General features: G+C 32.8%; 1 protein-coding gene across 1 annotated transcript; it reads left to right on the top strand.

Annotated features, from left to right (window-relative positions):
- The first annotated feature begins 3,067 nt into the window (after positions 1–3,067).
- LOC124945734 (cysteine-rich receptor-like protein kinase 43) lies at positions 3,068–4,935 on the top strand. Its single transcript, XM_047486222.1, has 6 exons — positions 3,068–3,249; positions 3,326–3,468; positions 3,528–3,738; positions 3,892–4,126; positions 4,223–4,373; positions 4,437–4,935. Exons 1-6 carry the CDS (start codon positions 3,183–3,185, stop codon positions 4,827–4,829), a joined length of 1,200 nt encoding a protein of 399 aa, XP_047342178.1. The 5' UTR covers positions 3,068–3,182; the 3' UTR covers positions 4,830–4,935.
- The last annotated feature ends 20,131 nt before the right edge of the window (positions 4,936–25,066 follow it).

The following is a 25,066-nucleotide window of genomic DNA, read 5'->3' as shown; positions in this document are numbered from 1 at the left end:
TGGTTCGGTCCGCAAAAACTTTGAAAATTCAGTATAAATCAAATTTCAAATATTTATAAAGTTCCCAACATAGGGTGACCATTATTGAGTAATGCCTGATTTACAAACCAATGTAATTACATATTTACTTACCCATCTATGTGATAATATCATGAATTCTCTACAAAGAAAGAAACAATTTATAAAAGACAGTATAAAGACACATATCATCTGATCTTTGTTGATCATAAAAGAGATCGATCAGATCTAGAAACTAGGGTTCTTCGTCGTCATTTTCCTGCACCAAGCTGATTAACATGTCGATCTAGCTCTGCAATCTCACGTTCTCTCTTTCTACATGAGACCTTTTATTTCTCTCCTCCAACAGATAACTAGATAGATCCAATTTGAGAAAGATTCCATATTCAAGAATAAACTAACATGCTTCAAGCTTCAACACTCTAAAATCAGTTGTCAATTATCCTCATTTCTTCAAAGAATAAATTGGGTATTTCAACAGGGCATTTCATCAACCCAACATATTTGAACTGTTAACACAAAAAAGAAATAACATATTCAGATGGTTGCTTTCCAATTATAAACAGATCAAAGACAATGGGAAGTATTGTATAAACATTACCTTATGCTGGTTGTATTTCTCTCTTATTGCTACCAAAGAGCCTCCTCTATCACCTAATTGAAAGTCTTTTATTTATCTCTGATTGCTACTCAAAGCCACAATGAATAACCTTACTTCTATAAACTTCAAAATATAAGGGTTTGATTGTTTGATGCTTTTTTGTGTTTTTTAATTGAAGAATTGATGGCTTGATGGATAATCTATGTCTTATTTGATACAGGATTAATTGGATAAATTTCAATTATTTAGATAAAAGAAACATCTTTGATAAAAAAAAATTATTATGTGGAGCAAATGAATAAAATCTCTCTAGTATCTATATATATAATATATATATATATATATAATATACTAGTAAATCTTCTGTCAATGGCAACAAGGAAAAGAATCACAAAAAATTAGCCCCATCAAATATTAATAAACTTGAGGTATCTGATTTAAGGTAAATGGGAGAATATCCAACTTGGTAGCTCAAGAATGTAAAAATTGTTGGACTGCTCACTTCAAATTTAAGAGATTTGACTATATCGGCTTCAATGTAGGAGGATTAATCTCTTCAAACTTTATGCTTAAGAAGAAACAGTCTTAGCATCAGATATTGAAATCAATACATCTTTAATATTTCAAACAGTCACCGAACAAGAATGTGTCTTACGATGCAATGAGCATAGAAAAAACCAAGGTTTTGAAAACCGTTTCGGTTATCAACCCGGTTTTTGTGGTGTACTTTGGTCCGATCGGTTCAACCGGTTAAACCACTGGTTGAACCGGATTTTTTTTCTTTTTTAAAAAATAAATTTAAATATATTAATACATAAATTATATATATAAATTAGTTAGGCATATAAAAAAAAATGCTCATTGAACTTAATAATTATCAATTAAATTTAATAATAACTAAATTTAATAATTATATATATAATTCTTTCTTTTCTCTGTTTCTCTCTACTGTAATAATTAATAAATTAATAAGTAATAACTAAACAAAGAAAAAAGCAAAACAAAAGTAAAAACAAAAAAATAAAAAGTAATAAATTAATAATATAGGCTCACAGTCATAGCTCAATAGATTGAATAAGTGAATAGTACTAACAAAGAAATAATTAAATATTATTATAATAATATTATAATAATAATTATATAAAATTTATAAAATTTACCTTTCCAACCGGAAAAAACCGATTTTTTTTTCAGGTTAGGCCGGACGGTCGGACCGGATTTTGACCGGTTCGAAAGGTAACCGTTTTGAAGATAAAACCCGGACCGCTCACCAAACCGTTTCGCGGTCGGACCGGTTGGACCGCCGGTCGGACTGCGTATTTTAAAACCTTGGAAAAAACGACAAGCAACTGTAGCTGCAATTTTCCACTCTCCATTGTACACAACAAATACGTTAGCAAATACTTCAGCTGCAATTGAAAAAAATGCTATTATCAATCGAGAGACACCTTAACAATGAAATGCAAGTACTAACTATAAATGGTCTGAGGTGCGTCACTTAGGTGCGTCACGCAACTGTGTGACGCACCCGGATTTCGCCGCCGGTGACATTTACCTAATCAATTCCTAATCCCTAAACCCTAACAAACAATGTGTTCAAAGAAAGAAATAAAGGAATGAGTAAGCATACCAGTAGCAGCGGACATCCTTCCTTCGTTGGGATTCCGACATCTTCGTTGAGATTCCGACGTCGGGGGTCGTGGTCCTTTTAGAGAGAAGGAGGAAAAAGGGAGAAGAGGAGGTGAAGAGAAAGAACAGGGAAGGAATACATGAAAAGAAATTGGAAGAACTGTAAATTTTCTAATTATATAGCAAGGGTATTGTGGACTTTTTCACAATGCACTCGGGTGCGTCATGCAACTGGAGGATGCGTGACGCTATAGGGGCATTTTCGTCAGAAAAAAAAAAAGGATTACCAGCGCTATTTAAATTATGCCCTCACACTCTCCGCTATTAAGCCTGTTGTAAGTATTAGGCCTGTTGTAAGGGTCATTTCCTCAAATTTCCTCTAGGTGTGGTCTAGATTCATCGGTACATCTTAAGAAGAATTATTTAAAAATACATTAAGAATTTGGGATCATAATATTAAATATAACATTTAATTAGTTAAAATAAATTATTTTTATTAATTATAATATAATTCATAGTCATGAATTAGTCTTCACAGCAGATTGATTAATTGAAATTCTTCATATTTTTAATATAGTTATGTTATTCTACATAAATAATATTATTTTTTTTCAAATAATCATAAATCAAACAAGTTATACCTTTTGATTTTTTTTTTTAAATGAAGATTTCAATGAATTTTCAAATAATTAATTGTACTTTGTAGACGTCCTTTAGGCGTCAACGCGTTTCTACTTTTCTCTTCTCCTTCGTTGGTCCCACCTCAGTTCTCTATGTTTCCGCCATCACCTTCCCGCGCTTCAGCATAAGAAGAAGGAAGGAAAGAAGGAATCGTTCGTAGAATAAGAACAGGAGATTGTCGATGGTCGATTGTTCTGTTTTTTCTCCAATTCTATTTTATTCGACTGAACTGAAATGCTTGTGAAGACACCCTATGGGCAAAACCGGTGACTTAATCCGAAATCTAGCTAAAGCCCTCAAATTTATCTCAACCCATGAAGGTCAGCTCATCGATTTCTTAACCCATTTCTATCTGAAATTGTTCGCCATTTTGATCTTGTTACATTTTCTATTCAGACGGAAAGGAAGAAGACGATGAATTAGAGAGGTTTGCTTCACAAGAAAACAAGCAGTTCTCCTTCGAAACCCTAGTTTCCGCCACCAGAAATTTTCACTCAGATCACAAACTCGGTCAAGGAGGGTTTGGTCCTGTCTACAAGGTAAATGCTCAAAAGTTAAAATCTTCGTTGTAAGTTGTAATCGCAATTGAAATGTTTAGGGGAAACTGAATGATGGAAGAGATATAGCGGTGAAGAGGCTTGCGATTACTTCCACACAGGGGGGAGCTGAATTCATGAACGAGGCCAAGTTGCTATCTCGTATTCAGCATAGGAATGTTGTGAATTTGTTGGGTTATTGCTTACATGATTCAGAAAAACTTCTTGTTTATGAATATGTTGCAAATGAGAGTCTCGACAAATTTCTCTTCAGTAAGTTACTTGTCTCTTGGTCATTTACCCATGTTTAATGTTGATATCTTTAGCTTATAGACCAAATGGAATGGAAAAGAGTCTTAACCTACTCATGTTTGATCACTTTGATACCAAAATAAGTCAATTTATAGTGTTTTCGTTTCTTTTAAGATCCCGCGAAACAAAATGTGCTTGATTGGAGACGTAGATACAACATAATATCAGCAGTGGCAAAGGGTTTACATTATCTTCACGTCGATGCACACGAAAGCATCATTCATCGTGATATAAAGGCAAGTAATATCCTATTAGACGATAAATGGGTCCCCAAGATCTCGGACTTTGGTATGGCCCGTCTCTTCCCCGGAGATCAGACACATGTGAATACTCGTGTGGCGGGTACAGAGTATGTTTACAAGTGTATTATGTTTTGTACTGTTTTTTTATGGGCAAAAGTTTGAATTGGAATGCTAATAGATGTCATTGTTTTCTTGATTAGCAGCGGTTACATGGCTCCTGAATATCTCATGCATGGACGCTTAACTGTCAAAGCAGATGTATTCAGCTTTGGGGTAGTCGTTTTGGAATTGATAAGTGGGCGGAAGAACACGAGTTTTGAACACAACCTTGAATTTCAAAATCTACTTGAATGGGTATGTAGTCAATGCCTATCCTTTTAGCTGGACTTGTCATTGAAAAAGTCCACTTTGATGCAGGTATATAAGATGTACAAGAAAGGCAAGACAATGGAGATTATGGACACCACATTGGCGAAAACTGCAATTGCAGATCAAGTTGTCCATTGTATACTGATAGGGCTGTTGTGTGTCCAAGCAGATCTAATTAAACGGCCCACAATGCATCAAGTGGTCTTAATGTTGTCGAAAAAGGCAGGCACCATTGAACAAGAACCTATGAGACCTGGATACCCTGGTCGTAGGTACAGAGTGTCATCACAAATGTCAAACATCAGATCATCAACTTCTAGTTCAACCACAAATAGCAACTCCAATTCGAGCTTTGCTTCAGTGGCTTCGATTGTGTCGGATTTCACAAGCTCTTCAGTAGAATTGGATGACCCCCGCGGGAAAAGACCCATGGATTGTTAAGTTTTACATATTGTAGGAGATGGATGGAGGGTTAGTGTTAAATTTATTAAAAGTATATGAAATAACTTGATTAGTTCGCTATTCTTTGTGTAACTTATTCAATGAAAATATAATAAATAAGTTGGAATTTCGAAACAGTCGAGAAATTGTATCATCTGGTTCCTCTTACTTGTCGCTCTCCATTGTCCAAATCAAACCGACCATCTCCTTCATCAGCATCACCATAGTCCCCAACCCTAAACCCTATGTTAATGGGGTTCCTCATCTAGGAGGTTTCATTTCTCTTTACCCCTATCAACTAACAATAGCTTATACCCAACCAACTTCAACCACCCTATTCTTGTTTTGATAGTGAAATAAATATTTTATTTATTTATAAATATCATATAAATAATAAGTTAACGACGTTTGAAATAGTTGAGATAAAATTGTGTTTTATATAACTTTAACAATAAAGAGTCTCAAATTGCAAATTTTAAAAAAAGAGATTCAAAATTTTATTGGCCTTAAATAAAAAAAGTCTCAATTTGACCATTTATTTAAAATGAGAGCAATAAAAGAAGAAATTTGGGTGAAGCAAATGAAAAAGGGAATGACATGTCCACTCCATTGGCTTGAAAAGGAAAAAGTGTTGAGAGAAAAGAGAGATTTTTTCAACTACTCACTCAAATTTTGCTCTACGTCATTTCTTATTTCTAATTTTAAATATAAATTGCGACTTATAAAATTATTTGAGAAACATTTTATATCTATCCGGTCAAAATCATATATTTGATAGTTTTAAGAATAAGAAACTTCAAATTGTGAGGTTTAAAAAGAGGGAATATTTCAATTAGCTTATTTAGACACTCATTTTTCAAATCTCATACTTTAGTTTATATATTTTAATAAATTCTGAATATATTGTTCTTTAAAATTCATATATCTTATTACACGAATTATTAAATAAATTATTATTTTTTTAAACATCGTCGTGTCAATTAAACTCCAAACACATTTAATTTCGGGCTATAAAATAAATAATATGATAGTAAAGATGTTGTATTTGAATAATTTAATATATTACTATTTTCTTGAATAAATAATTATTTTTAGAGATTGTCGTGTTGATTGACCAAGAACACCTGACCAAAAGCTGATTTTTGACCGAGATAATCAGCATGACATGGTTTCTAACCAATTTCTCGAGGAGCGATCGAAAAAAATTAGCTATGACATGGTTTTCAATAAACGGTTGGCTGCCTACATGAAAAATAAAATTAGCTTTATGATTAACGCGATAGAAGAGTTTTAACAAGGGTTAAAATATACATAAAAGTAAAATGTAAAAATAATATTTTCTAAAAAGTCAAAATTATAGTAGTTGAGACTGTATAACTAAATGGACGTGTGAGGTATAGCGTCAAAGTTATTTTTCACATTTGACCAAGTACCGAACCCAATAATATAATCTATGATTCTTGATATTTTTATATCAAAATTATCTTTTACTAATTTTGCGAGAAAAATCACTTCACAACTCTTTATCGTGAGATTTATTCTTTTATAAAAGACATATTATATTCTCGGTTGTGATTCGATATGAATGTTTATTATGGAGCTTAGCTATAAAGTCTAATTTATTTATATTTAAAATAAAAATTTTATCGTGTACAAAGAGTTTGGTATTTTTAATTTTTATATTTGTTAAACTAAATCTACATTCAAACATATTTTAACCTAATGAAATTTTATTTTAAAATTTTTTTGTTTAACATTTTTATTATATTATTTTAACCTTGTTATATTAATAAATTTTTCAAAATAATATAATTACTTTTTTTATATAAATAATAATATTAATTATTATTTTTATTTAGAAATAAAAAAATATTTTGTATAAAAAAATGAAACTACATTAACATTATCAATTAAAATAATAAATATTTATTAAAAATTTAAAATATGTAAAAATATTTTATGAATTTATATTTATATATACTTATAGAAATAATTAATAAATTTAAAATATTAATAGAACATATAATAATTAATAGTTCTAAATTTTAATTTTGTAAGGATTAGTTTCATTGTAATTAAACCATTTTTATTTTTATAATACATAAAGAATTTAAAATACAAAAAAATATGTTAAATATATTTATAGAACTAATTAATAATTTTAATATATCAATACAAAAAAAATAGTTGATACATAAATTTTTTTGACATATTTTAAATAGTTATATATATATATATTATTTAATAATTTATATTATTATTAAAAAAATGTAATTATATTATTATAAATATATATTATTAAATAAAAAGTTGAAATTAAAATATAAAATAAGAAAATATTTATTAAAAATAAATTATATAAAAAGTTCTAAAAAAATATATTAACTTGAAAATTAATTAAAAATTTATTTAATAATACATAAAGAAAAACCAAATAATTATTGTAACGCCAAATATACTCTTCCCGGGGGTTTTCGTTACTTGATAATCGCGCCTCATAACTCACGTTCCTCTCGAGTCTCGAGTGAGACGAGGAACCAAAATGGTAGGCTTGACTAGAGTGTATTTAAAAACGTCGATTTATACTAGCTTTAACTTTTTTAGAGTCGGCACCTAATTTTCTATTTGAAAAAATAGGAAAGAAAAATATCTTATGTGTTCAAACGCATTTTAATGATTCTGTTTTTGGTTCGGTGTTTGGTTACACATAAGAGTAGGTCGGTACGGTATACCTTAATTTTTTATCAATACCATATCCTTTATCGAAAGTTTTGGTATAAAAAATTTCATTCATTTACTTAACCTTGATTTCGATATACCTTAATTTCAGTACGGTATATTATATCTTTTATACCTAAAAACATAATAACTTATACAAAAAAAAAAACAATTTAATATAGTTACTACATGAATATTACACAATTAAAAATTAAAGTTATTTATCATAAAATAAAATATTCCTTTTAAAATCCCACATTTTTAAAAACTATCAAATGTTAAAATTTAAATTTAGTTACAATATTGAAATTATCAAGAATATACATAAGTTTAGAATAAACCAAATAATTATTGTAAGGCCAAATGCGAGAGAGGAAGATTTAGAACGATTTTCAATCACATTTGTATCTGCAATTTTTTTTTTTAAATTAATAATACAATTCATACTAGATAATAATATTAAATATTAGTTAATTTAGATTAATTAATAAAAATCTCTCACACTTTTTAATTTGTTCATTTTAATTGAACAATTCAAGTTCATCACAGGTATGATCTTTTCTTAAGTTGAATTTATCTTCTTGCATATCAATGTCTCAACCATTTTAAGACTCAAATTACTCCTAAAAAGATCAACTATCTTTTTACTTAAACTAAAAACAGACTCAATAACAACCATTGAGGATGATATTGCAAAAATATCATTGACAATAATTGAAAGAATTTGATACTTAGTTTCACTTATTTCCACCGCTCCAAGAGATTAAAAATTTGGTTGGATCTTTTTTCAACCTTATCGTCTAGAGATGACATATATTTACTAATATTAGTATAATTATATTTTGAGTTGATTTTTAAAAATTATATTTCTATAATTAATTTAATATTAAATCTATTTATTTCATTATAAGTATATTTATATATATAGAAAAATGATAAGGAGAGAATTTGTTTATCCAATCTTAGAGCATGTGCCTAAACATGTGTCTAATTTTATATCATTCTATTCCTAGATAATGTATCTATATCATGAGTCCTAAATTTAAAAATAAAAAAAATTCTAGTACATGTAGACGAGAAGCGAAGCTTAGGGAATGGTACTAGTATCCTCTTTTTTCTAAAGGTCTGAATATCAGTCGTTCCCACTTTATCTGAATATCAGTCTTCGTTTTTTCTTTTGATCATCTCTTCCTTATCAAAACCAACTCCCCTTTTTTCTTCAGTCTCCTCTTCTTCTCACTAACCTCTTCTTTTTTATCCTCCCTCTCCATAGTCACCTTGATTCTTTTCTCGTACTTTAGTTCAGAAGTTGTTAGTTGGAGCTTTTGAATGAGCTTCTGTGATAGATGATTTCCAACTTCGGGAAAGAGAATGGAACGGTGAAAACAAAAAGGGAAAGACATGCCTTGCTTGTGTTTCGTCCCTCTGGGTGTTCCCTAGAGTTTCATTTGAAGGCTTATGTGTTTGTATTGGGCTTGCACACTGACCTTGAATTCATCCTTTATTGGGTGGACACTCTTCCTTTTTTTTCTTCTAAAAAACAACACAAAACACAAATATATATATATATATACACAAATATATATATATATATATATATATATACATATATACATATATATATATATATATTCACTCAGACCAATTAATTCATTTATATATTTAAAATTATAAATATAAGGGTGCAAAATATTGATGTCTACAAAATGTCCATCTTGGACAAAGTTTGAAAAACTACGATCGAGATTTGGAAAACTAATGTCCAAGTTTGACATCATAGACACATTTTATTTATTTATTCAGGAAAGCATTAAAAGAATGGGTAGATTAAACTTGGCGATCACATGATCGATTATACCCCAATTCAGGTGCTCGTTGGTTGTCTTGTCGGAGGGTTTGGATCTTGAAAGATGTTCGCCTTGCTAAATATATGAAACATGGTAGGATTGACTTTTGACTCTAGCCAAGGTCTTTATTGGTGATGCAGGTGTCTCATCCGGGCATGGATGTTGAGACATTACGAAATATTGCACGAGGTTTTGTGTCATCGTATAGACTAATGAAAATGGTGTATTAATCTCAAGTTATTATGGTCTGAAGACTAGCTATGTGAGATAGCCAAAATGTTTTCATTATTTTGCGGATTGATGAACACAGTGTATTGATCTCAAACTTTTATGGTCTGAAGACCAGTTATGTGAGATAACCGAAGAGTTTTGCGTCTTTGTACGGGTGGACGTCTTACACATACATTAATTTCGCTACTATAGTCCATAGACCAACTACGTGAAATAGCCAATGGGGTTTTCATTGTCTTTCGAATGGAGTGGAAAACCAAATACATTAATCGTACGTTATTATAGTCCGTAGACTAGCTGCACATATAGCTAGAGGGTTGGTTCCCTTCCTCGGGTGGACGACTATTTCATATTAACCTCATGATCCTAGTCTCGAGTGCGTATATGATTAGTCCGAGTGTACGTGGCTAATTAGTCCGAGTTACGTGACAATATTTATGAAATAACTAGAGGTTTGCGTCAGCTTGATAGATTGATGTCTGAACAATTTTACCGGTCTTGTGTTGCGTAGTTTAGGGAGCCATGTGCCTGATCACACAAGAATGGTTTAGGTTGTGTCACTTGCACTATGAGCAACTTACTGCTTAATTTTGCAACTTCTTCATGCCTCGGTGGGGCACTTTTATGCAAAGACATCTTTTAGTGTTTGTTTTGTGTACAAATTTCACAAAGGCCTAGAAATAGGGAACCCAAATAATCCTAAGGAAATTGTTTTAGATCATTTTTGTTTTGGAATTGTTTTTAATTTTCAGGTCGTGACCACTTTGTTTTTTTTAGAAAATATTTTCATCATGATTGCGGGTTTCTCTTTTTGTTCAAAGACTTCGATGCTTCATTTATTTTTTTGGAAAATCCCCCTAGTGCGAGACTTGGTGGTTTTTTTTTAAGGTTCAGACTTTTCATATATTTTGAAAAATGTCTCTAGTGAATAACTTGAGGACTTTCTTTTTGTTTCATCATTATTTTTTGAAAAATTCGATGCTTCATTTATTTTTTGAGAAATTCCTCTAGTGCATGACTTGAGGGATTTTTTTTAATCATTTTTTGGAAAATGCCCCTAACACTTGTCCTGTTTTTTTTTCACATTTTTATTTATTTATTTATTTTTTAGAAAATGCCCCTAGCATTTGTATAGGATTTTCACCCCCTCCCTTTTTTTCGAGTTAAGGCATGCATTGATATCTCTTATTTTAGAACGAATCCCGAATAAAAATATGTTCGGAGTCTTACTTTAACTGTCGCTTTTGGACCGTCTCAAAAGGAGGTCGAATTTCCTCATCTTTTCGTTTGACGCAAATGTCATAAAAATGCACTTGAATCTGTGTTCTCGTGAATTATTTTGAAAATTTTTTGTTTTGTGAAAGCGATTTTTTTCGCCAAAGCATCATTTTGACGTCTTAATCAAGCTTTCGCTTTGCGCCACATACTTTAGAATTTCGTCCCGCTTCCTTTATTATTTTTTATTGGAGAGATTCTTCGTTATTCTTGACTTGAGAGAGATTTTATTGTACTCGGAGTACTATTTCACAGAATCGGTACACTCGTGTTGTTTTTGAGACACATCAAGACGTGAGTCTGAAAAACATCGAGTGGTAATTTCAATGTCTCATCCACTTTGAGTATTATTATATATTTTTTGTTTTGTTTTGTAGCGACCCGGTATATCTAATAGAATTGATACATATATGCTCTTACTTTTAGCAACCAGGACGAGAGTTTGGGTGAGCACTACGTGGTGATTTCAAAATCTTAATCATGAAGGAAGCTTCTTTTTTCTTTCTTTTTAGCAATATGGGTATATATGACATAATCGATACACTCGCGTTCTTGATTCTAGGTATTAAGGACAAAAGTCTATATGAACACGCAATGGTGTTTTTAATGCCTCAACCTTCATTACTAGTTTGGCTTAATTGTTATTTTTTTTAAGCCTAGAGTTTCGAGTCATCTCCCATTTTTTGAAACATTTTTCTTTTCATTTAGAAAGCGGAACAATGTTCTTTATTCACGTGGTTTAAGCTTAGGCTTTGATTATTTTCACGAGCTTCTCTTTTTTCTTTTTCTTTTCCGTTTTAAAAATTAGTCGCGAGTACACAAAACGATGCAATCAAATATCATTTGCTCGAACCATCTAGGAAATTATCGAGTTCCTTTTGAAACAATCGTTGAAGGGACACTCTCATCTCGACTCGTACTTGTTTTCTAATATTCGTTTTATTATTTTTTTTTTCTTGTCTTCCTTTTTTGCGAGAGTGATCTTGACGACTTTTTTTCACATTATTTTTTTGGAAAACGAATGGATACAATCGAGCTTCGAGACAAGGTTGCCTATGTATCCCTTTGAGATATGAATCAGGTCGAAACATAGTTCAAAGGTACAAAAGTGTCATTTTGGAAACGCCCTTAGTGTGAACTAGAGTTTTATTATTATTTTTTTTCGTTTTTATTTTTATGGAATGCCCCTAGTGTGAACTAGGTTTCTTTTTTTCTTTTTGAATGGTTTAGAATGCGCTACTTACGGTAAACGACTCACGTTTATGACTATTGATTTTTTTAAGATAACTTACAACGCGTTATCGAGGATATACGTCTTACATCACATTTTTTTTCATTTTTGTTCGGATTACTTAAAATGTTATTGGTGATAGACATCTTGCATCGCATATTTTTATATTATTTATTTTTATTTTTTGGATGACTCAGAATGTGTTATCGGGGATAAATGTCTTACATCGAATCGTTTTTTTTTTCTTTTTTTAGGGTTAGACATTTTATTCGTATTTTACGAAGAATGCCCCTAGTCTTAACATATGGATTTTTTAAAATCAGGACTGGTGATTTTTACAAAGAGAAATGAAGATCATGTCCTGGCCTAGTGAATAATCTACCTACGTATCCTTTTTCAAAGAATCAGGTCATTGACGTAGTTTGTGGTAATTTTTTTTTCATTTTGTTTGTGTTTTCATTTTTTTCATTTTCCTCTTGAATATTTCCTAGTGTATGAATCAATATTTTATTTTATTATAAGATCCATTAGTATGAGGACTAGAGTTTCATTCCTTTTTATTTTTTTATTTTTTCATTCATTTTATTTTTAAGTGCCTTAGTGTAAAAAACTATGATTTTATTTTTGTTGATGTTGTTACGATCATTTCATTTTTCTTACGTTTGTTGATGCAAATATTTTCAATGCTGTGATGTTAATGCATGCATATGCAAATGCAATCCTATGAAGGGTCCATCATTTCCAAATTCTTAATTCATGACATTTTTAGACCTCCAAGTGAACCATCTATCAAGTATGGGAAGGAATCTTATTCTCGAGTTATCCAGGAGATCTTTCATTGTCTCATGTTATTTACCTTGAATGTTTGACTAACTATCTTGAGTAGACATTGAGATTGTTTTTCCATGAGCACCATTCTTGAATATGAGATTTAGTCACATTCTTGGGACCTAGAGCCATTTCTTATTATCAAAAGTTCATGTCCTAATTTTGTGCTGAAGTTTTTCGGGAGGTACTTCATCGTCTTCCGTGATTTACCTTGAATGTTTGACTCACTGGCTTGAGTAGACTTTGAGATTATTTTTCCATGAGCATTCATCTAGAGTCTAAAATATAGTTGCGCTCTTGAGACCTAGAGTTATTTCTTATGATTGAGAGATCACGTCCTAGTTGAAGACTAATAAAACGAACACAATTATTCTCGACTTTAGAATTATATCGAACATCGTCACTTGTTCGAGCCGCTCTAAGATGTCATACAAATAACTTTTTAGGGCCACATCAAACTATAATATGTCTCTTATTGATGGAGTGCATAATCTCTCGGTTTTATACCTAGTTAGCATTTCTCGCATGTTTGTTTATTCACAATGCATTGCTCCATTTATATGATTGACTATTTTAGCTACCTTTTTTGTTCGAATGGAACCAAATGTTCTTCAAAGGGATTTAATGAGATCACTTCAATTTTGTTGAGTGTAGTAGTTTATAGGACGTTGAGGAGCGATGTCCATTCTCGTCTTTGTATTCAATCTTCAGTCGAGCTCTTTAGATCTAAAGTTGTGGGTCGTGATCAAGAGACCGTGTCCTCGATTTGAGGTCAATGAATAGGCGTGACCATCATGAATCACATATTCATCCTTAACATCTTTGCGTACTTGAGTTACTTTGAGATGTCATCATTTATTCATATGATATCTCGTCAATGCTCTATCAAACTACAATAGGCCTCTCATAAATGAAGTGTATCATCTCTCAAATTTTACATCGATGTTAGCATTTTTCGCATGCTTTTATATCCACAATTCATTATTCCATTGTCATGTGGTTAACTTTTCTAGTTACTCTTTTTGTTGAATGAATTCAAAGATTTTTCAAAATGATAAAATGGGCTTACGTCCATCATGTCGAGCATATGTATAGGACTTTGGGTAAACGATTTCTATTATCCTCTTTATGTTTCTCATGATCGTTGTGTAAATTGAGAGATGTCTTTGTCCAGATGACATGATTGTCCTTGTCTCGAAGTAAGGGAAATTCAAAATGTCATGAACATGTCTTATAAAGTGATGACCCTTCAATGCCTATATGCAATGCAAATGTTGTGCATGTGAAGCTTAATCAACTATTTAGTTTTGTGATTCTTTTAATCAATATATATCGTTTTTGATTCGTTGTGAAGAACCTGTTAATCTTATAAAGATGGTTAAGAAGAGAAATCACATCAATCATATGACGACTAATGTCATCATTTATGCATACCTAAGGGGAAGTAGGTGCATATTTTCTAACTGGTCGATTTTATTTTAAATTAAAGTATTTGAAAATGGGGGTTAATAGTAAACAAAATAAACGGTTACAAGAATTTAACCCTCGTCCTCTCCTTGTAATGCACACAATTTTTTTGTAAACTATAAGAAATTTTTTACAATCAATGGAAATAAAAAGAAAATCGAGTCTTCGAGATTCTCATTTCCTCGTCATTTGGTCTTTTGTCTTATTCGTTTACTTTGGCATTCCTTTTGCAGAAATTTAGCCACAAAGGTCAAATCTCTTTTTTTGAGATTGTCGTCGTCTTTGTGTTTTTTCGCTCAGAAGAGTAAGAGACATTGAAATTTTGGTTTAATTATATGACTTTTATGGCTAAGTCGTCAACCTCGAAAGATGACATCTCGTCTAGCTTGAACATCTCATGGTTAACCAAATGTCTAAGGTTGTGACGTAGACAAACCTACAAGACAAAAATCAAAGAAAAGTAAATGTAATGTCATTTTTTCTTGATTTTTTAAATGCCAGAATGTACTCGTATTTACATAAATATAGTAAGCATGTAAAGGCTTTCGACGTGGCTTGGCCGTTAGAGAACGATGAACGACTAAGTCTTGGGAATCGTAACCGAGATTTTGTTTCTATGGAGAAATCATAAGAGAGAGTCCACTCACCTTAGTCGAAGAGCATAAAAAATCATCGACAAGAGGAAGCGTCGTCTCAATTGGGATTTTTTCCTCATCCCCACGATGCATATTCCTCAAAAGGGACCTCATCGTCATGGAGAATGATCGATCTCGTGTACCTAGGTTCATCCTCTCGCATCATCGCTCAAATTTGGAATAGATCGGTATACATCATTGACTAATCTTTGCACATAATTTTTTTAGGTTGAAGGTGTAAAATATTATTTTTAAGAATTACCAAAAGTTTATTTCAAGCAAAGCATTTATTATCCCAGTAGAGTCGCCAAAAAATGTGTAACGCCAAAAAATGATCCTTTCCGAGAAAGGGTTTTCGTTACTCGATAGTTGTCCCCCATAACTCATATTCCTCTTAGGTCTCGAGTGAGACGAGAAACTAAAATGGTAGGCTTGACTATAGTGAATTTAAAAACGTCGATTTAGACTAGTTTTGACTTTTTTATAGTCGTAACCTAATTTACTATTTGAGAAATTAGGAAAGAAAAATATTTTACGTATTCAAACGCATTTTAAAGATTCTGTTTTTGGTTTGGTGCTTGGTTACACGTGAGAAAAGGCTCATGCGCTACGTCTCACGTCACTGTCATAGTGTATCCTTTTAACTTTTGGCCATTCAAAGAATATCATTTTACACCTTATTTATTTATCCAATCCTAGAACATGTGTCTAAAAATAAATCTAATTCTAAACATGTGTCTAGTTTTGTATCATTCTATTCTTAGAGCATGCATTTATGTCACGGGTCCTAAATTTTAAAAAAAATGTTAGTACCTATAGACGAGTAGCGAAACTCAGGGAATGGTACGAATATCCTATTTTTTTCCCAAAGGTCAAGGATTGAAATTGTTCCCGCTTTATCTGAATCACAGTCTCCGCCTTTTCTTTTGATCATTCCCTTCATTCTCTAGACCAGCTCCCCTTTTTCCTTCGATCTCCTCTTCTTCCTCCCTTCTTCTCTTCAACCTCTTCCTTTTTATCCTCCTCTCCATAGTCACCTTGCTTCTTTCATCGTCCTTTGGTTCATAAGCTGTTTGTTAGAGTTTCCTTGAATGAGATTCTGAGAGAGATGATTTCCAGCTTCGAGGAAAGAGAAATGAACAGGTGAAAACGAAAAGAGAAAGACATGCATTGCGTGCAGGGGAGGAGCCACGCTTGGGCTAGGGTGGGATCCAGCCTAAGGGTGTCAAAAATGAACTCGACCCGCCAACCCGACACGAGTCGACCCGAAGAATATTGGGTTAGGGTTGGGGGTTTTCGGGTTTGAATCATTTCGGGTCAAACCCAAAATATAACCTGAAAAAGAAAATTGGGTTGGGTTGGATTCGGGTCAACCCGGGTTGACCTGAATTAAAAAATCAGGTCACTCATCAACCCAAACCCACCCACCTAATATATTAATAAAAAAAATAACTTGCTTACCTTACAAAAAAACCCTAACCCTAACGGTGTTAGGATTTGTATCTCCCAAATCGACCTGTTTGAAAACAATCTGTAAAAACACAAGAAAGAATAACACAAGAACACACAGATTTATAGTGGTTCACTCAAATTGAGCTACATCCACTTCAGCCACCACCAGATTTACTATGAAGAAGAAGAAGGAATACAAAGTTTTTGCCTCACACTTTATCTCTCTAGAATTTTGTCTAACAATGTAAACCCTTAATAATCACATATTTATAGCGTAAACATTCAGGTAATAAACCTAAATAACTTTGGTCAGGCCCAAACCCAAAACCAAAAAAAGAAAACCCAATAAACTCTAATTAATAATGTAGAATTTATTATAAGTGTAGGCTCCATAACTCAACAATCTCCCACTTGGAGACTAACTTCATCATCTCTCAATCGGTAGTGGCTTTCCATTCGGTGTCTTAACGAAAATGACCAACTGAAGTTGCACACAACTTCAGTTTCTCATTTCTCACAGCTTTCGTCAACATATCAGCTGGATTCTCACTCCCGGGAATCTTCTCAAGAGCTAATACTCCATCTTCTAAAGCTGACCGGATGAAATGATAATGAACTTGTATATGCTTCGTCCTGCCATGATAAACAAGATTCTTTGTCAAATGAATGGCACTCTGACTGTCACATCGCAACACACTTCCCTCGTAGTCTTGACCCAATTCTCGCAAAAAGGGTTGTAACCACATCATCTCCTTAGCAACTTCTGTCACAACAACATACTCTGCTTCACAACTAGAAAGAGCAACAATCTTCTGCAATTTTGATACCCAACTGATTGCAGTACCTCCCAGAGTATAAATGTACCCTGTTGTGCTCTTCCTACTATCAACATCACCACCATTGTCAGCATCAACATATCCTTCTAAACCCATATTAGACTTTCGAAAACACAAAGCGAGACCCGTACTTCCTCTTAAGTATCATAGTATCCACTTTACTGCTTCCCAATGTTGTCTACCCAGGTTGCTCATGAATCTGCTAACAACTCCCACTGCATGTGCTATGTCTGGTCTTGTGCAAACCATCGCATACATAATACAACCAATGGCAGAGGCATACGGAACAGTGGCCATGTAATTTTTCTCCTCCTCTGTTGAAGGCGACTGATCTTTAGATAGTCTGAAGTGACTAGCTAAGGGGGTAGTAACTGGTTTTGCATCATACAAGTTGAACATGCTAAGAACTTTCTTCACATATTCTTCTTGTGAAAGCTTGAGAACTTCTTCATCCCTGAAAATTCTCATCCCAAGGATTTGTTTAGCAGCACCCAAATCCTTCATTGCAAACTTTTTAGACAACTCTTTCTTGAGCTTGTTAATCTCATACAAGCTTGCTCCAGCAATCAACATGTCATCAATGTAGAGAAGAAGAATAATGTACTATTTATCAAACCTCTTGATATAGCAGCAATTATCAGCTTCACACCTCAAAAAATTGTTACTTTTCATGAAGCTATCGAACTTCTTGTACGATTGCCTTAGAGCCTGTTTCAAACCATACAGACTCTTCTGAAGCTTACACACAAGCTCATCTTTTCCTTTGATTTCAAATCCTTCTGGTTGTCGCATATAAATCTCTTCATCTAAATCACCATGAAGAAAAGCAGTTTTGACATCCATTTGTTGAAGATGAAGGTCTTCTTTCACAACCAAACTCAAAATAGTTTTGATTGTCATCAATTTAACTACTGGAGAGAAGATCTCATTGTAGTCAATACCTTCTTTCTGTTGAAATCCTTTCACAACCAACCTTGCCTTGTACCTCATAGTTTTATCATGTTCTTCTTTAATCTTGAAGATCCATTTGTTGTGAAGTGCTTTCTTTCCATTTGGTAGCTTAGTGAGCTCCCAAGTCTGATTCAACATCAAAAAGTCCATCTCATCTTTCATAACAGACTCCCACTTAATCGATTCATCAGATTGTATTGCTTCCTCATAACATTCAGGTTCACCTCTATCTGTCAACAAAATATAGTTCAGAGATGGAGACCACCTCTCAACTGGTTTTCGATTCCTTGATGATCTTTTCAACTGTATAACCAGTGTTTGCTGATTTACCTCTAGGGCCACGTTCTCAACGATTTCATCTTCAACAACACATTGTTCTTCTTCGACAACCGATATATATTCAGCTGAAAATTGTCTCAAATCGACTGTACCAGTCTCTTCCAACTTGGAATCACCATCTGATGTCTTCCCAACACAATCTTTGTAGAGAACCTGTTCATTGAAGAACCTCTTCCAGCCACATAGTTCTCCATTAATTCTTTGTGAGCGGTGGTGTGGAAAGACGCTCCTGAGTCCAAAACCCATGAATCTATCGGGTTATCAACAGACAGAAGTAATGCATCAGTGACAGATTTTGTAACAACGTTAGCTGCATCATTTTTATCATCACCATTTTTCTTCGGTGCTTTGCAGTTCCTCTTTAAATGACCCTGTTTACCACAATTCCAGCACTCAAATGTCCGCCCAGACTTGGACTGACTCCTCCTGCTCCTTGACATAGATCTGCTCTTACCTCAGTTGAAATTTCTATCATTACCTCTTCCCCTGTTTTCCACATTCAGAGCAGAACCTTTGAATGTTTCACCAGAATCAATTTTACGAACCTCTTCAGCAAGAATATGATCTCTAACTTCAACAAATTTCAGTTTAGCATTTCCAACTGAATTACTAATTGTTGCCCTCATAGGTTCCCAACTATTCGGTAGAGATGCTAACAAAATCAGGGCACTAACTTCATCCCCAAAATCAATCTCAACAGATAGCAATTGATTCACAATTGTATTGAATTCATTCAAATGAGTAGTGACAGAAGTACCATCAACCATTCTTAAGTAAAAGAGTCTTTTCATAAAGTGTACCTTGTTGTTAGAAGATGGTTTCTCATACATATCAAAAAGAGCTTTCATCAGACCTATGGTGGTCTTCTCCTTTGCTACATTGTGAGCAACCGTCTTGGCTAGCGTCAATCGGACAACTCCCAAAACCTGTCTATCAAGGAGTTTCCATTCAGCTTCATCCATCTTCTCTGGTTTCTCACTCAAAGGAACATGAAGCTTCTTTCCATAGAGATAATCTTCAATCTGCATTCTCTAGAAGGCATAATCTGTCCCATCAAATCTTCCAATCCCATGTCCTATACTGTTCTCACTTGCCATTGTTTCCAATGCTCAGATCTAGCCTAGCTGCTCTGATACCAGTTGTTAGGATTTGTATCTCCCAAATCCGACCTGTTTGAAAACAATCTGTAAAAACACAATAAAGAAGAACACAAGAACACACAGATTTATAGTGGTTCACTCAAATTGAGCTACATCCACTTCAGCCACCACCAGATTTACTATGAAGAAGAATGAATACAAAGTTTTTGCCTCACACTTTATCTCTCTAGAATTCTGTCTAACAATATAAACCCTTAATAATCACATATTTATAGGGTAAACATTCAGGTAATAAACCTAAATAACTTTGGTCAGGCCCAAGCCCAAAATCAAAAAAAGAAAACCCAATAAACTCTAATTAACAATGCAGAATTTATTATAAGTGTAGGCTCCATAACTCAACAAACGGGCCTAACCCATATCCTTAATTTCTATTCCTTTTCTTCCTTCCGTCTTTCTCACTATTCCTTTCTTCCATCTTTCTCACTTCTCTTCAATATACATTCCTTCTCTAATTTTCATCTTTTTTAATCTCTTGAACTCCGCTAGTATCCAACAATAAAATGAGTTCACAAATTAATCTTGATCTTGAGGAGGATAGTGTGGAGGGTTCACCTATGGCAAATTTAGATGCAAATAAAGAAACATGCATTGATTCTCAAGATCAAGCATCTAAAACTGGTATTGATAAACGAAATAGACCATTAAAATCAAAGTGGTGACAATATTTTGATATGCTTCCTAAAATAGCATGGGAATGTAAATCATGTAGAATTACATACAAAGATGATAGTAGCATGGGAACACGTAATCTTCACCGCCCATGGAAGCTTATTTTGGGTTAGTCAGGTTAGTCGGGTTGGTCTGGGTTCGGGTTGAAAATTTTGTTATAATGCACCTCCTTCAACCCGACTCGAACCCACCCGACCCACCTGAATTGACATCCCTAATCTAGCCCCACCTAAATTAAAAAAATACTTGGACTAGGGTGGGCTCGATTCCCAATTAAATTTTAAAAAATGGAGCAATTACCCTTTTCTCTCTCCTCTACTATTAGATTCCCATATATCTGGTCCCACTTAGCAAAACTTCTTTTTGCTTTTTATTTTAATAAATAAAATTAAATTAGCACTTTATGTTTTTCTGATGTTCGAATAAGTCCTTGTAGAAGTTAATTTCACATTTTTAATACCATTTCTTTCTCCACATCAAAATTGATTTGAATTAACAATTTAGTGACAATGATTCATAAGACAATAGTTTTGCTGAAAAACATTTTTTAAAATATTTGGTTGATTTTTTTTAATATAAATACAAAAAGGCATTTTATCCTTACCTAACTTAATTATAATATTATTTATTGGTCTAATGGATGTGTTCTAAGTAATTGCTAGTTAGGTTGTTTGTTTTTTTAATTATTAAAATATAAGTGATTTGAGTTAAAAAAATATTAAAAGTACAAATTTATAATAAAAAATAACTATAAAAAATCTAATAATTTAGTTTTTTTAGTTAATTCAATAAATAATTGGTATGTTTTCTCTTTAAATTTTATGTAAATTCATAAATTATTTTTAAGGTATATATTATCTAATTTTGATGAATTATAAGTCTAATTTAAAAGTTAAAATGATTAACTAAATATATTTTTAATTTTTTTATTTAAATATTTTTTAGTGTTTTACTTTTTTTTAATTTATTTTTATTAAGAAGAATAGTATGACACAACTTCAATAATGTGTATGTTAAATGTTTTGAATGTACTGTTTTATTTCATAATTTCATAAAGTAAATGTTCATACATCTTTTATTTTATATGTTTGAATTAATTAATTTATTGTATCAATTACATGGAAAAAAAAAAAGCGAAAGTTAAATCTGATGTGCTGAGGATTTGTTTGCAAAAAAAAATTGAGTCAGCCCAGGGGCGGAGCCAGGATGAAAAATTACATAGGGCTGACTCCAACTTGCACCTCAAATTTAATTTTCTATGCTCCATTTTTTTTCTATGTAATTGATACAATAAATTAATAAATTCAAACATATAAAATAAAAGATGTATGAACATTTACTTTATGAAATTATGAAACAAAACAGTACATTCAAAATATTTAGCATACACATTATTGAAGTTGTGCCCTTCTATTCTTCTTAGAATAAAATTCTTTAATTATTGTATCATTATCAATGTTTTCAGACAGCTCTCGTTCAATATAGACGATCATAGAATATGTTAAAAGCTATTCTTCCATCTTGTTATGAAGAGTTGTTTTCACGAGCTTCATAGCTGAAAATGCTCGTTCCGTTGTTGATGTAGAAACGGGAAGAGTTAAAACAAGACGAATCAACCTGCCAATTAAATAAATATATTAGTATAAGTAAACAATATAGCTATATTTCATAAATTATAACAAATGATAAAATTACCTATCAATCAAATTGTAGGTTTTTGACTTATTTGTCTCAACTAATCTTCAACATAATTCAGAAATAGTTGATAAATTCTGAAATATAACAGAACAGATTACATAATGTTTCGATCAGTTTGCGATTGATTGTTGATCAGAATTTAAAATATAACAGAACAAATTACAGATAAAAGAGATTAAGAGAATGAAACCTGTAATGGAGGAGGAGAGTTAAGCCGATCTTGCAATGCGTAACATTAGTTCAACTTCTACTTCCTCCGGTAACGATCATCAATCATATGTGCTCGGAAGATTTGATGGATGTGTTAAACGTTTAAGAAAAAGAGAATAATTGTGTGCATCTTTATAAGAAAACTATAATATAATAATATATCAATATAATATATTATTATATTATATACAATAACAGGATAAAAAAGTTTCATCATTCTTTAAAAAGGAAGAGGGACGTTTATTCACTTTGTTCTATTTTATTTTATTTTTAATTTAATTGGGGTGGAGTCCACCATAATTTAAAGATTATTTTAATTTAGGTGGGGCTGGAGCCCACCCTAGCCCATGAGTGGCTCCGCCCCTAAGTCAGCTCAGGGTAATTTTTCATCCTGTCTCCGTCCCTACTTGCGTGTGTTTAGTCCATCTAGGTGTTCCTAGGATTTTATTTTAAGGCTTATGTGTTTGTATTGAACTTGTACACTAGCCTTGAATTCATTCTTTATTCAGGTTGAACCTCCTTTTCTTTTTCTTTTCTTTTTTTTTTTCAAAACAACATAAAATATAAAAAATATATATATATTCAGCTTATTTATTAATTTATATATTTAAAATTATAAATATGAGGGTGCAAAATATTTATGTTACACTTGTATATTTAATAATTAATATTTGTGAAAATTAAGAGAAAAATATATCATTACTTAATCTTTAATATTAAACTAGTAATTAACATATAATTTTTTTAAATTTAGTAGTTGACCTATATTATTTTTATATATCAATCTCAAATTACAATTTGATTTTACAATTATTAATCTATTATTATTTAGATATGTTTTATAAATAATAGCATGACATTCTTTACACCAACAAAAAAAAAATACATAAATTTCATATGATATATTTAGTAAATAAGCATAAATAAATTCTACTATATTTAATTTAATTTATATATAATATATTTATATATAATATTTAAAATATATAAAAAAATAAAAAAAAATATTGTACCAACATCTATATTCATTTTGTATAATAATGCCTAAATAATAGCTGGATTGTGATTTTATAACATATGAACTTGAAGTGATTAGATAAAACTTATGTTATTATATAATATTATGGGAAATGATTGGTGTAGGGAATTTATTTGAGAGATTTTGAAAAGAAATGACGTGGCACAATCTGATTTGTTGAAAAAATAACAAAATTTCTCTCTCTTCTCTCTCTCCTCACTCTTTATCATTTTTTCAGCCAGTGATGTAGTGACACGTTATTCCCTCCCCCTATTCTCTCTCTCAAATTCCTCCCCTATCACTCTTCACAATATTATATATTAGTGTAACTAGAGTTGCCATGATGACCTAAACAGCTATGGCACAAGGATGGTGATAACGCATCAAAAATAGAAGACGATACCTAACTCCCAATTGTGACCAGATATAGATCTCCCGACTGTCACATCTCATTAGACGCGTCCCCGTCCAAAAATCCTTAACGGAAAACCCAAAATGATCAAACTCAACATACACAAAATTATCCGTAGTGAATTTACGAACAAAAACTAGATTTTTAACAAGGGCAAGAGCATGGAGAACATTATTCAAGGTAAGTTTAGGATTCGAAGAAGAAATAGTGGTATGCCCAATATCCGAAATCGGAATCGTACTACCATTACCTACAAGGATATCATGTTTAATGTTTGAATTGAAATAAGACGAGAGAGTACCTTGTTGAGATGTCATGTGGGACTTCGCACCCGTGTCCATGTACCATGTCGGTTCAAGAGACATAATACCAAGGGTATACATGGCCGCTTCAATATCCGTCAGAGTTTGTGGAGATTGTGCCATGTATTCTTGTGGACGCAAACCAAAGAGACCCAATTGTTGTTGTGCGTCAACGGACGAGAGTTGAAAGGAGGTTTCTTCCATTGGGATGTTGAATATGAGCATGGAGGAGAAGCCCATGGCCACTACCAAGACAATGATGGTGGGCCTAAATGACCAGCCCATTGTTGCAGCTAGGGAGAAGGAAACGGACTTGGTATTGGGACATCTCGATCGACCCCCATTACGAGAGCCCTTCTTCTTTGGTTTCTATCGAGATCCCCACGATGATATACGTTGTGACCTATTCGTCCCAGATGCGTCGGAGACAAGAGCTACACCTAATGTCGGTGTCGAACCCGAGGCCACCCGCTTCGCCAAGCCAGATTCCTCTAAAATCAACATGGATCGCGCTTAATAGGACTAAGGAAAATGATCACTCTACCGGAGTAAATTGTCACCCTATTGTACGCCTCCGCCATGCCCGCAATCAACTATACTACGATGTAGTTGTTCGAGGCCGGGCTATCGACGCCCTACAACTGATCGGCCAAGACTTTGAGACGTTGACAATAAGTCAAGACCACGGGAAAATTCGTGAAAAATTCTTGCTCGAGGGAAACCGCACGAGAATGACGAATATCTTGAAAAAATCCACGTAGTGTGTCCTGACTTGCTCGGTTGTATACTTTAGTTCCAAGATCGTAAGAAGAAGATCCTATGAGATTGCGGCATAGATCCACTAAAGGACAGTGGAATCGAGAGTTAGCCACATATCTTTCTCTTCATCCGTCGATCGCGGCGGTAGAATAGGGACCGGCGGGATGATGTGATGAAGGACCCGATGAGAACGGGC

This window comes from Impatiens glandulifera, chromosome 7 (genome assembly GCF_907164915.1).
Source record: "Impatiens glandulifera chromosome 7, dImpGla2.1, whole genome shotgun sequence".
NCBI lineage: Eukaryota > Viridiplantae > Streptophyta > Magnoliopsida > Ericales > Balsaminaceae > Impatiens > Impatiens glandulifera.
The sequence above is the reverse complement of the archived record's forward strand: the minus strand, read 5'-3'. Positions and strand labels throughout refer to the sequence as shown.